The sequence below is a fragment of the Pseudopodoces humilis genome, chromosome 6 (assembly GCF_049639895.1).
Source record: "Pseudopodoces humilis isolate 2021_Gansu_Grassland_sample_001 chromosome 6, ASM4963989v1, whole genome shotgun sequence".
NCBI lineage: Eukaryota > Metazoa > Chordata > Aves > Passeriformes > Paridae > Pseudopodoces > Pseudopodoces humilis.
The window spans coordinates 45,086,587-45,102,327 of NC_142205.1; the positions used below are offsets into that span (position 1 = coordinate 45,086,587).

Here is a 15,741-nt window from a genome sequence, read left to right on the forward strand (position 1 = left end):
TGACTACAACTGGTTCCCTTCAGAGGCTGCTCTGGATGCAAAATAGATATGCTGTGAAATAAAAGCTACTTTGCATCATAATGTTGCCATTATATATTAACATCTCGCTCTACTATTTATTTTCTTTTAATTTAGTGTAACTTGCTGCATACAGCCATAGAGACCTGATGGAGTTTATTCAGCTCTTGTGCTTCACTTTTTTCTCCACCAACTGCAAGTTAACTGATTTCAGTGGATATCTGAACACTGCCCCATTTCCTCTGGGCCTACCATGACATTCTGAAAGCATCCAAGTAACTTTGAATAAAGCACCACACAGAATTCACAGATCTCATTGATGGCAATACTTTTTATTAGAAAGAGTAACAAAGTGCTTCCCATAGGATTCACAGAGTTTTTAAGAAATACAATTTTTCCTTTTTATATGGGCAGTTTTGATGTGATGATGCTTCAGTGCAAACAGGGTTCTCCAAGGTTCTCCTGCAGAGCTTCTCTGTACACACTATTTCAACCATTTATGCATTTGGCAGGTGTGAAACAGTACTGAAGAGTCCATCCCTTAAAAAACAGAGGTTATGTAAAACACTTGCAATGTCACACTGACCAACAGGAACTATATTGTTTTTTGTTTAACACAGATTTAAGGGACATTCTTTCATACAGTCCTACACACAGATGCATAAAGGTGCTTTCAGTTCTATCAATAATAATAATATGCAACAACATAAATAACATTATAAATTTTTACTATATAGACAACAGTGAAATTGTCTCTTTTTTAAAAATAACCTCCTGCTTTTTTGGCTAGGGACATCCTTTGAACATTTGGTTCCTCCTTTGCCTTCCTACTAGGTCTGGATGGAGTAAAGAACACAAGCAAGGACTGCTCTCCCATTTCCCCCTCTCTTTTGGCACGCATTTATGATCAGATCTCTTTGGACACATATGCATCATTTCACCCCAATCCATTTTCCACTCTTTATGTCTGATTCTATCCCAGCTCCCCTTTTTCCTTAGCTCCACCTGCCTTCTCTGCAAATGAGAGGGAGATAGTACAGTAATAGCACAAAATTAGGACAGACACTTCAGTACAAACTGTTATATACAAAGGAATGTATGAAACGTAACAGGAGAGGAGGATTGTTCATGCGATGAATTCTTCTTTTTCCATTTTCAGCCAGCCTTACACCACTAGCACTGCTTTTTCAGGTTTTTAAAAATGCAAAACTTCTATAAAGGACAAGACATAGTTACCCTTAAGAGAAACCACCTAAGACATTTACTAAACACAATCTCAGTCCCAAAGCTACCCCACCTTTCCCCAGAGTACATGTACACAAACATGAACATCGAACAAACAACTGAATTCATGAGTGCAAGTCACAGTTCTGCTCATACTGAAAGGTCACATGCATATAAACCATGTCCTCACTGAAGTTGTTGGTCACACCCGTGGTTCACTGTTCCCCCTTCCTTATGTACAGAGCAAAAATCATCACTTCAAGGAAATACCACATGCCATCTCACAGCACAGCATCTTTACACAAGAGAACTACTGCAACAAGGATATCACAGACACACTTTTTCCTATGGGATGAAAGGAATTAGATGAGATCCTTTGTACAGTAACTAGATTGTGGGAAGAAAGAGAGGATTTTTTTTTCCACTTTTAACAACAGGATGCTTTTGTAATACAGCCCTTATAGAGGAGAATATACATGACCCCATCATTCTATCTATAAATCTGCAAAGATGTAAACAGATGTTCTCCTTCTATGGGAACTGAAACAAACCCAAAGCTTACTCCTAGGCACTTTTGAGTATAGAGCTCCTGGCTCTGAGTTCAGCCTGTACTTGCTGTTTGCTTTGGGACTTCAAGTTGTGAACAACAAAATCCTCATACCCAGAAACACCTTTTGCTGTCCAATGTTTCCCTGCCACCAGCATAACTATTTAACCAGGTGCCAGTCAATACAGTTTGCCACCAAACTACACAGCTGGGCCTCAGTCCCAGTGCCCTGTAGTCCTGCTGGTTCAGCAGAGCCTCTTGAATCCACACGCAGGGTCATCTGCAGATCCAGAGATGGGACCTGCCTCCTCAGAAGAATACCACTTTCTCATTAGAAAAGCACAGAGACATGTCTAGAGAAGGCATTTCAGTACAAAAGATTCTAGAGGAGCTGGGTTTTCATGTTCACTGCTCTAACTAACAATTATTTCCCTAACAGGAAAGTCTGTAAGAACTGGGGCCAGGAGTCCTGGAAACAGAGCCGAATAGACAAAATGATCCATGCATAAAGCTGGACTTCCAATCCAGTTGCAGGACTGGGATTATAGAGAACCCTCTATAAAAAAGTCTTTGAGTAAGACAGCATCTTCAACTAATTTATTGTTGTAAAAACATTTAGGAAAAAAGTCACTGCAAAAAGTTAAGCAATTTTCTGTACATTTCACATCTACTGCATCTCTTTAAGCAAATTTCACTCTATCACAGATGAAGCCAATTTTGCAATTAAGTTTCTTGCTATAAGTAATGTACAGCAAATATTAAATTGGTAGCCTATTTAGCAGTTGTAGTAAAGTAGAAGTAGTAAAGATTCTGTCCTATTTTTCTGTTTCTCTTCATGAGAAGAGAACTTGGAAATACCCAGCATATCCCTGGGGTGGCTACTGGAGAGCTGAGTGAATATTGCACCCACTCCTGAATCTATATAACCTATTCTCTAGGTTGTGTGGCCCATGACAAATATAGGTAGGCATTTTTTCTGCCTAGTATGGAAAGCAACCAGTTAAGACTACTAAATAAAATGACCACCTGGCTTCAACTCCATTCTTGCCTTGCATGAGGAAACAGGTCCAGTTTGCTAAGGTGCACAAAGCTTTAGCTTGTGTGGGCCCACACTGCAGCAAATGTGGGAAGCATTGAGAGATCTGGTCTGGTATCTGGTTGTTCAGCCACTTCTCACACCACCCAGAGGAAGCAGACAACATTCTAGCACTGCCGTCTGGAATGGCAAGCATCCAACGCTGCAGCTGGAACTACCTACAAACTCCATGAATTATCCAAATATTTATCTTAAGAAGGAGGGCTGGGGGAAAGAGCAAGTACAATAAATAAAGAGAGAAAAATAGCAGCAGGAGCTGAGCACATTTCCAAAAAACAAGGCAGTGCTACATTAGGCCACCTGGCCAATATAGGACTGCAATTTCTCCCGAACAACAGCTGAAGTCTTGTGTGAAGTCACCAACATTAGTGTAAGAGCATTTTGCTGGTATGGTTTGTTTCCTGGGGGCTTACTATAAACTACACTAACCAAAGTTGCTTTTGTGTCTGGAAATTGTGTTCAACTTATGAATGTTTGTCCTTGCAGGTTTGTTACCAAACCTCCCTTGTGCAGATTTAGCTTTTCAGCAAAACATTAACAAATTATGCAGGTTGAGGGAACAAACAGCACATGAGCCCCCCCCAGCAGTGAAACATAACACTCACATCAAGTGTCCTTTTAAAACCAGACATGAAATTTTCACTATACAAAGCAAGAACATGGGGAGACAGGAGGGGAAATGAAAAGCCAATCCTTCGGCTAAGGCCCCAAGAGCGTAGAAAACAGTACATTTCACACCATTATACTACAAACATCTCCCTTCTTCCCACTAAAAGATGGAGTAGGGCATTGCTGATTTGGCTTAAAATATGATTTTAGTCCCCCTCATCAGAAGTTCAGCAATTTGAAGCATTGCAGCTTTTGATGTACCACCCATTTACTTAAAACACATAAATCCACTGACTTAATGACAGTGTTGAAATACAGAATCCAAATAGTACCTGTAAAATTTTACTGTTGTACATAAATAATGACAAGGCACAGGACAGCCACCAGTCCAAGAGCTTGTAGGCCAAGAAACCAGAGCATAACCCAGAAGAATATAATTATTACAGGTTCTACTATCCGTTCTCCAAAGTACATCCTTGTGAAGCCTATTCTGATAAGGCTTTTGTTTAGTTCTCCAAAGAGAGTCCCCATCTTTTTATAGTCATCTATCACAGGTTCCGTGGTGTGGTTCCTTTGCTCTTGGTGGACCTGCAGATGGAAGATAAAAAGAGGAAATATGTTGCACAATTTTATTATTGTGACTCTGAACAAGTTTCTCATCTGTTTCTACCTGAATGCATAAAACTAAGATACATATGCAATAAATCTACTCCTTAAATCAAGAGACTGAAAATGCTACATAGCTTGTGACCTTGGTACAATGCTAAGGATGTCATTTGTCCAAACCTGGGACATCTGAAGTGTTACTGCAAATATATGACAGCCTCCCTCCCCTCCAGATGCCACTCTAGAGGAGGTGTAAAGCTCTCCTGCAGGTATACATCTTACCTGTCTGTGCAATCTGCCTGTGGTTATCAGGGCAACCATTATGGAATGAGATGCCTCTAATTTCATGGGGGGAGGGGCGCTGAATTATTTCCAGAACTTCTCCAGAACAAGAATGATATCGAACTATTAAACATAAACTATGAAGTATTTTGCACTGAAGCCCAGGGAACTGAAGGGCTACTAGTCACTGCTGAAAGAAAGGCACTGGATCAGACCAGGAAAGTGACAAAAATCTATCCTGACATTGGTGTAGGAAGCCATGCAAGTCAGGCAAAGGAAGACAGACGCAAGGGCTGCACAGATGCAAAGTGCTGGTATAAAAAAGTGAAAGCAAGGAGAAACAAGTTCTGGACTTTTTGTGAAATAAAAAATGTCTGAGAAAATGCACAGGAAGGCAGAGGTCCATCTTTAAATGAGGATGCCACAGGTAAATATCACTGCAGAAAATACAAATATTTCAACATGTAAATTGTAACTAGATTAGAGCTTGAGATCCCATCTCTCTTACACATTGTCCAGAGATTCTTTGCACAAAATTTTATTGGTTTGTGTTTGGGTATGACAGGGCAAACATGACTTCAAGATGATGAACAGAAGTCTGCTAATGCTTCCATTAGGCAGCAGTGAAAACACATGCAGCAGGTACTCATAAATAATTCGGATGACTGATCAATAGGTCCTACAAATTGCTCACAAGCTGTATGTGCAATTACTCTACTCCCATATTCAAAGCAAACTTGTTCCATCTTCAAGGATGAATGTTATTCTGCATCCCCTGGTCCATGGCATGGTCTTGGTAGAGAAACAGAAATTCCCTTTCACACCAGTGCCAGGCTCTCCATTGGAGATAAAATAATAAAGTGAATTATCATTCTTACAGAAAAGCATCTAGCAAAGACCAAAGGAAGCCAATTCCAGACTTTAGGCCACCATGCAGAATCTGCTGGCTGAATGCTGTGGGTAAAGCTCTACAGAAGCTGCTGGAAAAAAAGCCCAACAAAACCCCAACAGTCCCTCAACTGAAAGTACCTGGACTTTTTTTTTTTTTTAATTTACTTATTCGTAAAAAGTCTGATTTAAGCTTCAGTACTGAATCCCACAAAGGGACAGGTGTAGCCTAAATAGTAATGTGTTTATAACTAGTACTCTGTTCACTCTGAGATTCTATGGAAGAGCCTGAGACAGAAGAACTGCAGTACTGGGGGTTATGTACAGGCAGACGCTCCTTTGCATCTTTTCAGCCTACTTTGCATGCCTGGGTTGTTTTCTCCCCCTGACTGGATTTCCTTCAGCATTTTGGCTTTAGCTGTATTTTAACTTTAACTTTATTTTAATTCATTTTAATTCAAAAAAACATGGACTCATCAATAATCCCAATGTTTCAAGATCAGTCTCTTCCAGAAAAAAGCAGAGCCTCTTGTGAAGTCTTGTAAACTCGGTGGGGCTGGAACACAATGGAACTCTTACCCCTCCATTCCCAAAGAGCACAGGGAAATAAGCACTCTTAGCCTATGTGTACACTGATCACAACAACAAGGAGAAAAGAGAAGGGATGTGCTGGGAAGGGAAAATACATTTATTTGCTTCCTGCATACAGAGACCAGAGGGAGCATGTGACAGATGATGGCGGAGGGGATCAGAGCACAGCTCACATCAAGCAGTGCAAAGACCACTTCTGAGAGAACAGCTGGGAAATCAATACCTTTTCTAGCCATGGCCAGGGCAACCAGGAGTGGGAAAACAGACACATCACTTCTTTGCCCCTGGCTTGTTAGTGGCACTCAGCAAGGTCTTGGAAGCCTTCACACAGAGCAAGGGCAGCACTGGCCAGGAGGTTGCCAGCAGGCATAGGTCTGCAAGCTCCTCTCGCAGCTCCCACTGGGCTAAGCAGGATTAACCACACGTGTCCATGCCAGCAGCATCTTTCCTGGTATGAGGCAGCTGCGGGACACACGATTGCAGCCCTGCTTGCTTTGATAAGCTAACAGCAAGAAGTTGCACACTGTCTCTTAAACAAGGTAAACACAGTAAATTCTATGTCACTTAGGCTGTCCAGGTATTTTTGATTTTTTCATTACCCCACCCTCACCTTCTCAAACAAGAGTAGCTTCATGGATTCTAAGGCAAATACACACAGGGAGCTGCCAGGCACAGAGATTGAGAAGTGTATGTTTAATTACAGAACAAATGTCAAGTTATTTTTCCAAATATTTTTCAATAGCTTACAAAACCTTTCAAAATGATCATGGAAATTCTCAAGACTTCAAAGTCTGCTTCGGTTAATTCAGGTTAAGTATATCTTGCTTCAGGCAACTCAGCAAAAAGCAAGTGAAGCTGAGAACAGATCATCAGTCATAAAACACTGATGGCATATTTTTCTGTACTATTGCATAATATTTCACATGCTGGACAAATACATTTCTTCAGAGGTGTAGCTAAAACAGAACCTTTAGGGCAAATCCCAGTAATGTTACAATACCCCAAATTGCTAAGGAATAATAAATAAGCTTTAACATTGCAGCTGGAATTTCTCTCACTAACTTTCAGGGCAACAGTAAAATGGCATGCAGTCCCATATATGTGCCATAGCTCTCAAATCATAACCTCAGAACCAAATTCTTCTTCTTTTTTTCTGCCAAAAAATACTTTCTAAACTATTTTAGAAATTGGCTGTCTTCAGCGAACATACAGTTCCCAGCTGACTCTTTAATTTTTACTGAACTATTTTCATAGGGCTGTTTCCATACTCATCTTGCTGAATCAGCCTGAAGCTAGACAGACACTACCATAACAGACAAAATGTGGAGAGAGAAATGTACGCATTCCGACAGCTGCACCCCCTTGCCTTTGCAAACCCAGAGCTTCCTCTGTAAAAGCAGAAGTTTCTGTTTCAAAGTTTTAAAAATCAACAACCCAGCCTAGGCTTCACTATTTTAAGAATCCATTGTATATCAGGAGGGAGCAGAGGGAACTTCTTGACCTGCACTAGCCCCAGAGAAAACATGCTTTCCAGGCCCTTCCCAGTTGCTCTTCTTGTAATTAACAGGTGCCGTGCAGAGGGCACTCCCAGACTTCATCTGCTACAGTTCAGGAGGGAATGTAAGAGAAGGCCACTTCATCTGCATTCCTTTGCCTTTCCTCACTCTTTGAAACACAGGAGTGATGAAGAAACTCAGAGGGTCTGGGGAACAGCAGTGCAACCAGAGATCTAGATGGATATAGATTAATGATACATGCCCAAAATATCTTCTGAAAAGAGAGGAACAGCAGCACTGCCTCCCAGACAAGAATTCTCTTCCCAACTTTCTCCAACTGGCTGAAAGACACCAAATATACACATATGGTATTATTCCTGAAGGAGAAAGGAGAACTAGACTTTCCTAAGTGATTAAGTCCAAACCAGGATGTATTAGAAATGCTAATTGTGTTTGTTTCCTAACTTAATGTTCCTTATCAAATTACTGTAATGAATTACTTCTTACTGTAATTTAAATTAATTTTCCATCAATATAATTTTATTTTAGATTTACGGGGATGATCTAGTCTGAATCTATCCTCTGTCAGGTTTGAAACCATTCTCTCTTGTCCTATCCCTACATGCTGCTGTAAAAGGTCCCTCTCCAACTCTCTCCTTCACCTCTCCAGGCTGAACAGCCCCAACTCCGTTAGCCTGTCTTAACAGAAGAGGTGCATCCTCATGGCCCTCTTCTGGACCCATTCCACCAGGTCCATGTCTCTCCTGTGCTGGGGGCTCCAGAGCTTGCGGCACTCCATACTCAATTTTGTATTTGGTTTCTAATTTTTTATTTTAAGTAATTTAAGTTAAAACCAGAGTTACCATACAGAACAGAAAGAGAAGCTTCTGATCTACTCCACTGCTCAACATGCACAAACAATGTACTTCACAGACCCATTGTTACCTGCAGGTTCCCATCAACCACCTCATTTCCTCTGGTCTTCTCAGATGTTTGATATTATAAAATTTCCCTCCCTATTCAAAATGGCACATTTTCATCAGCAAAGCCATGGTCTGCTGTCTCCCACTGTTTACTGGCAGAAAGTCAGAACTGGAAGATCCAAACTCTTAAAAACTTTTATACTGAAACCTGGAACTAAATTTTCCCCTCTGTTAAGGCCAAATAGCTTAGGGGCTTTGATGCTTCAAGGTGAACCATGACAGGCCCTCGAGCATATGATGCAGGATGTCACAAAATCACCTTTTTTAAGAATGAAACCCCACGAGAAGGTCACGAAGGAGCTACTAAGCACCAAGTTCGGTTTGTTTCCAGAGCAGCTAGTGCTCATACATCCCTAAAGTGCTTCGGAAAGAAAATCCCCCCATGTAATTGAATCTTTTCCTTGACTAGCTTTAAAACAGCAAAGAAGGCAAAGTCCTACTCATCCTACTGAACCCAACCTACATCCGGTTGTGGCTTTTCCAGTTATGTTTGTCATCAACACAACACACAGAACTCCCTGTGTTCTGACCACTAACTACCCTTGCTTATGGCAAACTTCCACACATTCACCAAAACTCACTGCTTCCTAAACTCAGGAAAACACATGGTATGTCACGAGTAGAGGCTGCTCCACGCCAGTCTGACAGGACAATCCTCTTGCTTACTCCGTTCCTATCAAAGGGTGCTCTGACCAGGTGATCAGTGAAACACGAGATCCCATCCGAACATCCTCCCTGCAGAAAAAGCCGTCTTTGCAGTGAGTCATATGCTATTCCCTAGAAGAGAAGGATAAAGTTAGCACTGAACTTTTCACAGTGGCCTACGACTGATCCCTGTCTGCATCTCCCATGAGTAATGTAGCCAGTTTATGGTCTTTTCCCCTCAAATTGCTGAGACCACACAGCTCCTGCATCTGACCATTTGCAGATCACACCAAGAAATCCTTGGAGGATGCAGAACACAGAGATCCAAGAGGGACACAAAACTACCCTACACACTTGGGAAGTTATTTTCCTGTGGCTAATCAAAAATAGCATGGGAGCACAAATTTAACATTTTTTTTTTCTGCTGGGCGGGCTGAATAGCTTTAAAGTAACCACAAGTTTTAGTTCTGTAACCTCACCCCTAATGTGGCCGTGTGGAGAACAGGTATAGTTAAGGGTTTCCAGGCATTCCATCTGCTGAAGCAGCAGCTTGATCCACAGTTTTCCACACTTAGCCTAAGAATCTTGAGATGGTGTGTTTAGTTTGGGAATTTTTTGTCTCTGTGTAAAAAAAGTTACCTCCAAGTAACTGATCTGAGTGAAATAACCAGATAAAGTTCAAGACCCTTTGTTCTGGGGGAGGAGGGAATAGATGAACATAAGGAACCTTCTCCACATGAAGATTCAGGATGTTTTGTTAAAGAAAAAAAAAAAATCCATTCAACCTTTCTAAAGGTACAATATCCATTAAAAGAAACCAAGTAGCATTCTTCTATTTGGTCATGACTAATGAATAGAAGAAACCTCAACAGTCTTCTCTTGCTCAAACAACCTGAAAAATTCCCACCACGGACTTAACAGCCCCAGACTGAGAACAAGTCTATAATTGCCTCTTTTCTTCCATGACTGCCTGAAAGGGCATTAGACAAACACTGAACTCCAACAATGGAAGAGAAAAGGCCAATGAATTGAGAAAATGACTACTCTCCATGTAAAAGCTTATGATTTTACAGTCAAAAAAGTGCTGCTGGGCAAAGAAGGCAATGAGAGAGGACACAAAGGTATACACAGCGTTCACCTCCAACACAGAAAAGCAGCAGTGTCTCCAAATTGTTTGACATGCCTCAGATCACAATTCATCATACATACAGTTATAAAAGAAAGAAAAAGAATGGCATATTTGAGAGAATTATTTCCATATTATATAGAAAAGAAATCCCTTTTGAGTTCCATAGCAAGCGTGTGTTTAATGACAACTAAATGAGACATTAAAAAACTCCTGTAACAAAGAATGCAGGGATGGATGACTTTCTGAATGAGATGTTAAAAAAAACTCAACCCTCTAATAAAGAAATGCAGGGATATCACATTTACATACCCATCTGCACATTTAATTTTTTTTTTTTCCAAGGAAGAAGTTTTCCCTGCAGTATTTAACCGCTCACTATCTATTCTACTCCAGTCGTGGTTATTTTTACTCCAGGGAACAGGTGGTGTGTCTGCTATGTGAAGCCCACAGACACCTAAATGTCAAAAAAGCCAGTGAGATATGACTTTAAGAACAAGCTTACTTTCAAAAACAGGAGTATTTTTCACTAAGTTGGGATGTTAATGTTCAGAAGAGAGTGCCTCAGAGGTATCTTTTTCAGAAGATGCAAACTAAAACTGAAAATACTTCAGGACCACTCTTAAGAAAGAAAAAAAAAGAGAAGAAAGCGAGCAGATGACAGAGACCAGAATGGAAGAAACCACAAGTTCCCTCCCCTCCAGAATAAGAGACTGACTTCTGCTGGGTGCAGATAGGGACACACGAGCCAACACACAACTACAAATATTTAATAGTTGGGTAGCCAGCCATGAGCTGAGGGAATGAATGATCCAATCTTGCCGGTACTCATCCATATGACCACCCAGTGTATTGCCATGGACAGGCTCTGGAGATTTGCAGCCAGCAGCAGCAGGTTCCCAGCTGGTGGCCTCCTCTCTGTGTAAACCAGAGCCTCACCCCACTGCAGGGCACCTGCACAAATCCTGCTGATGCACTGGCCGGGTGGGTGCCGCCTTACTGCCTCCTACTCCTCCACGTATGCTAAACAGTTTCTTTGCTAGCAACACCTGTCATCAGATCAGGATTTCACCCTGCTGTCTTGTACTTAAAAGGTATCTATCTTACTGTTAATTAAAAGAAAGTGAAATTTGCCCAAGAAAGGCAAATGATTTTATTGGAAATGTTTCTGATTTTCTGCCTCTTTATTACAGAAAGAGACTGGTATCCCTTTGCATCCTTTGCTAGCATAAAACTATCAATTAGTATTTAACCTTGTAAATGTAAGCAGTAAAAAGATCTTGATATTCAGCCAACAGACTTTAAAGATAACAAAATTAATTTCAACTATCTGGAGAGAAAAAAACACCACCAACAACCAACCAAGTCAATTTCTCTAGGCTAATTTTAATCTGATATTTAACTATGAAAATATCAATAGATTTGGAAATGAGGAAAAAAAAAACCCCAAACCTCAATTCCAGATGAAAAACAAGGCAGAAAAAACTAAGTTTAACTTCTTTCTCTGTGAAAAAAGAAGCAAATGCAAGAAGACTAGAAAAATTCTTAATACCAAAAGTACTTTACAGCAGCTACCAATAAAACTGACATAGTGGGAGGAAGTTTAAACAAAAGATTGCAAAGCAAAGATTGTGTTAACATTCATTTTACAGCAAGAACTTAGAAATCATTTATAAAATTGAGACAAGATGTTTCTATAGAAACAAGCAACAACATAAGAAAAGCAACAGTGCCGGAATCCCTTTAGTCAGGTTTTACAGCAACTCAATTTTAGAATCAACAGTTGCTGGAACAGACTCTGAAATACCAGGAGAAGTTTTGTGTTGAAGAGGTTTTTCCAGATACTTTAAACTTCAAAAAGAACAGAGGCTTTCCTTGATAAACACATAAAATATCCCCTAATTTTGGGAGTAAATTCCCTACTAATACAGCACCAGATGAGAAAGTGTGAAAGACAGGAACCTGGCACAGGAGGGTCCATGAGAAGAAACCTGCCTGCCCACATGTCTCTCTCTGCCTCTCTCCCCCACTTTAGGATGCTGTTTACACTCTTTCTTATGCTCTTGCTACTGTCCCTGTAACTTGATCCCATCCTTACTGCAATTATACATAAAGACTACATTAAATGCAATATCTAATCCATCTTTTCATTATGCCTGCAATATTTAATTTCCACTGGATTTCATTTATCAGGGTCCCCCACTATAACTGGTCAGCTTGACTCAGCACAAAGGTTTGCAATCCCCATACATTCACTGTGGTCTCAAATGCACTGGCTTGCTGAAACGCAACAACTGTTAATTTTGTCTTTTTTAAAGAGATGATATTTCTCTTCGCTTCCATCTCCAGAATACTTTTTTCTTTAAGAAAATGGGATCTTCCCATCATTCAAACAGAGCATATTATCCTATCTATTGTAGGTACTACATGTATGTTTGAAGTGTTGGGTTTTTTTTTCTTCAAATGCTGTCAAGCCCCAGAAAACTTAATGCTTTTAAGAAAGTTATTATCTATTATTTTATAATTATGAACCTCTGCAACAGAGTTAATTTATTTGTAGAGCCCGAGCAAATTTGGGATTAAGTCCTCCTCAACAAGTATGGCTACTAAGCTGGATTTACTTTCGGAAACAAATTCCAACAACTGTGAGCAGGGAGAAACCTACAATTTTCAGATTATCTTAGTGTGGAATAAATTAGAAATAGGTTTCCAGTCTTAGGCATTACAAGTTGCACATATACAAGTGTACTTTAAAACATTCTTGGTCATTTCTGACTTATGAGTGAAATTATACCATTCTGGGCAACACAGCACACAACCACCTAAAAGTCTAATGAAGATTTTACACAAGGCATACCACAAGTCTGTTGATATTATTCTCTAGTTCTGTTTCTGCTCATCCTCCCTATTCTGGAGAAATACTAGAGATACTGTAAAGTTATTCAAAAAGTTCAGGGCTTGAACTTAGTTAAGACACCCATACGTCCTCAACAAAATTCTCAATTCTCAAAGCCCTTTTGTAACAGCACCTCTAAACCTGAAGCCATCTATTAAAAGATAAAATACTCCACTTACAGCTATAAAACACTGTTCAAAATAATAATAAAACATCCCAAAGGCTTACAAACTCAGGTTAATGAAAAGATGATAGTCTATGCTAATAAATCTACTTGCAAATACATGTAACACATATTAACTGTGCACTTAAACATTTTCTAGAAGACTTGGTTTTACACTTGTACAGCACTGTGGCTTCTGCATATCCTAAACTAGTGTGCACTGGAGATCCTGGCCTCACTGAAGCAACTGGGAATTTTGTTATTGCCTTCAACTTTGAAACCTGATTCTTGCCCAGACAGGGAACTGCCCACAGATCTCAGTACAGAAGGCAACCACAGATCTCCAGCTGTCAGAACTCCACTGTGACACACAGCTTGGCTTCAAAGTCCCTACAGACAGACAGGGTGCTGTGCATCCTGCTACCACCACCCCATGTCCTGCTGTAGGGCATGTGCAGGATGCAGGTGATGCGAAAGCAGGACTTCTGCATCAGCTTTTATTAAACACACACTCACGCTTTTCTATTCCTATTGAATAGTTTAATTTATAGGTGGTGATGAGATTTAGAATGCAGTAATGTGACAGAGGCTAACCTATTTTAGGAAGTGGGTTAGAGAAGGAGGTTTGAGGTCTTTATCTCTAGCGATGTTGAAAATACAGGACAATTTATGTGTCTGACTAATAACTATCAAAAGTTAGGAAAAAAATGTGACCTTCAGGGGCAAAGCAGCAACCTACTCTCACAGCTTCAGGAGCAGCTGAATCTTTGGGTGCCTTCACTTACTACTTCTGAACCCCAGCACAGCAATACAAGAGACGTAGAAGAAACTACCCAGGTGCTGCAGTGCTTTGAAGACTAAAATAGGTGTAATTGCCTTTGCATGCAAACCTACAAAGGATAAAAATCAAATTATCATCCAGTTCAGCTTTCAAATCTAATCACAGAAGTAGGTAATTCTACAGTCTGTTGCAATAATGAATTTCAAAGGCTATGGATAACGCTTAGTTACATACCCTTCTATTCTTTCAAAAATGTACCTGTCAGTAATTTCATTAAACATGACTGCGTTGACAATAACAAGCTTCAATAAAAAATTGAAGTCAGAGGTTTTGACATTAAATAGATTTATTTCCTACAGAATACTCTTTCTTAAAAAAAAAATAAAAATTAAAGGTTGTACTCATTATTACTTAGGTCCTGCTTGTCAGGAAGGTATTCTTTTAGTTTTATGTTACAAGATATGATCTTACACAAACTGTGTTTATTTTGCAGGAAATGGGAAAAATCAATTCACACCCAGGTATGAAGCCCAGATCCTCACCTGAAAGTCCTTCTCAAAAAAGGCCACAGGATTTTCTCTCATGCATGCTTTACTTCACACCAGATGAGAGAAATAAGAATTTATACCTATGCCAAAGGGGATTTTGACTCCTTTCTTTTGCATCGCACATATGACTAAAGTGGCGCATGCATCTATAGTTCAGGAGAGAACATGGAACAGGAAAACACAGGCTGAGGACCAGAGTCTGTGTTAGCAGTGCAAATACCCTCAGCAAACACAGCGACAGCGCTGGGCCTTCACGAGAGACTCCAATAAGGACCTAGCCTGGAAACAGGATCCCTGCCCATTGGAACAGCAGCGTCAGCAACAATTCCTCCATGAGAGCAAAAAGGGCAGGGGAAGCTGATTGAGAGAAAACTGAACACCCCCATGAAAGCAAAAAAAGTACAGAGCGTGACAAGGCTTGGTGACACAGGAGTCCCTCCAAATCAAGCTACAAATTTGTTCTTCTCTTGAACAAGAGAATCTGGGACTTTCTGTCAAAGTTTGCAACAAGTGGAGGTACCACCAACTCCTCGTGTCTTCCCTACACATAAATTTATACTCCTTACTTATCCAATTATTATTATTTAACTGTTATTTTATCCAATATTTAAATTCTCTCTGTATATTAAATATAAGCAGGTGATGATCTTTATTTCTAAATCTAGTTTATTATTTTCCCAGCTGACTGCACCTCAGTATGCAGAAAAACTACTCTGTGCTACAACAGTGAAACATATCCAATAAATAGGAAGGATTTTCCCCTTCTTCCTTGTGGCCTATTTAAAATTTCTGCTATCCTATTGTTACACCCAAACTTGTCAGAAAGTGCCAGGATCACTACCTGAGCCTGAGAAAAGAGGAAAGTGAGTTTGTCAGCCAAGTGTGGCCGTGGCCATCCAAGCAGTAACTTTACCAGTTTCATCTGAAATTGTGTTTAGGCATCATTGGAAGGCAGCTCTTCAGCTTGCACCATCCCCTGAAAACACAACACACCCGTCACTAAGAAGCAGCTGTAAACTGCAGAAAAAAGCTCTTTGGCGAGGAATTGCAACTAGTTTGAGCACAGTTATACATCAGATCATCTGATGCAACTTTTTAACCTCTATTTCCAGGGAGGACAGTAACCAGAACCAGCAAGTATTCCTTACTTGCCTCCTGTGACATCCTGCAAGAGGGCTTATGGACACAGAGAGAGAACTCTGAGCCTCTCTCGGTGCATCTGTCCTTACCCTACATTCAGGC

The 15,741-nt window shown here is 40.3% G+C and overlaps 1 protein-coding gene across 2 annotated transcripts; it reads right to left on the reverse strand.

Annotated features, from left to right (window-relative positions):
• Positions 1-329: 329 nt before the first annotated feature.
• On the reverse strand, positions 330-15,475 carry FAM241A (family with sequence similarity 241 member A). Of its 2 annotated transcripts, XM_088056877.1 has the most exons (4): positions 15,413-15,475; positions 9,007-9,117; positions 3,827-4,082; positions 330-558 (listed from the first exon to the last, which is right to left on the reverse strand). In XM_088056877.1, the coding sequence occupies exons 1-3, from the start codon at positions 15,419-15,421 to the stop codon at positions 3,837-3,839; spliced, it is 366 nt and encodes a 121-aa protein (XP_087913003.1). In that variant the 5' UTR covers positions 15,422-15,475; the 3' UTR covers positions 330-558; positions 3,827-3,836. The 2 variants fall into 2 exon arrangements, with proteins under 2 accessions (XP_087913003.1, XP_087913004.1); XM_088056878.1 differs by lacking the exon at positions 9,007-9,117 and having other exon boundaries at positions 15,341-15,467.
• Positions 15,476-15,741: the final 266 nt, after the last annotated feature.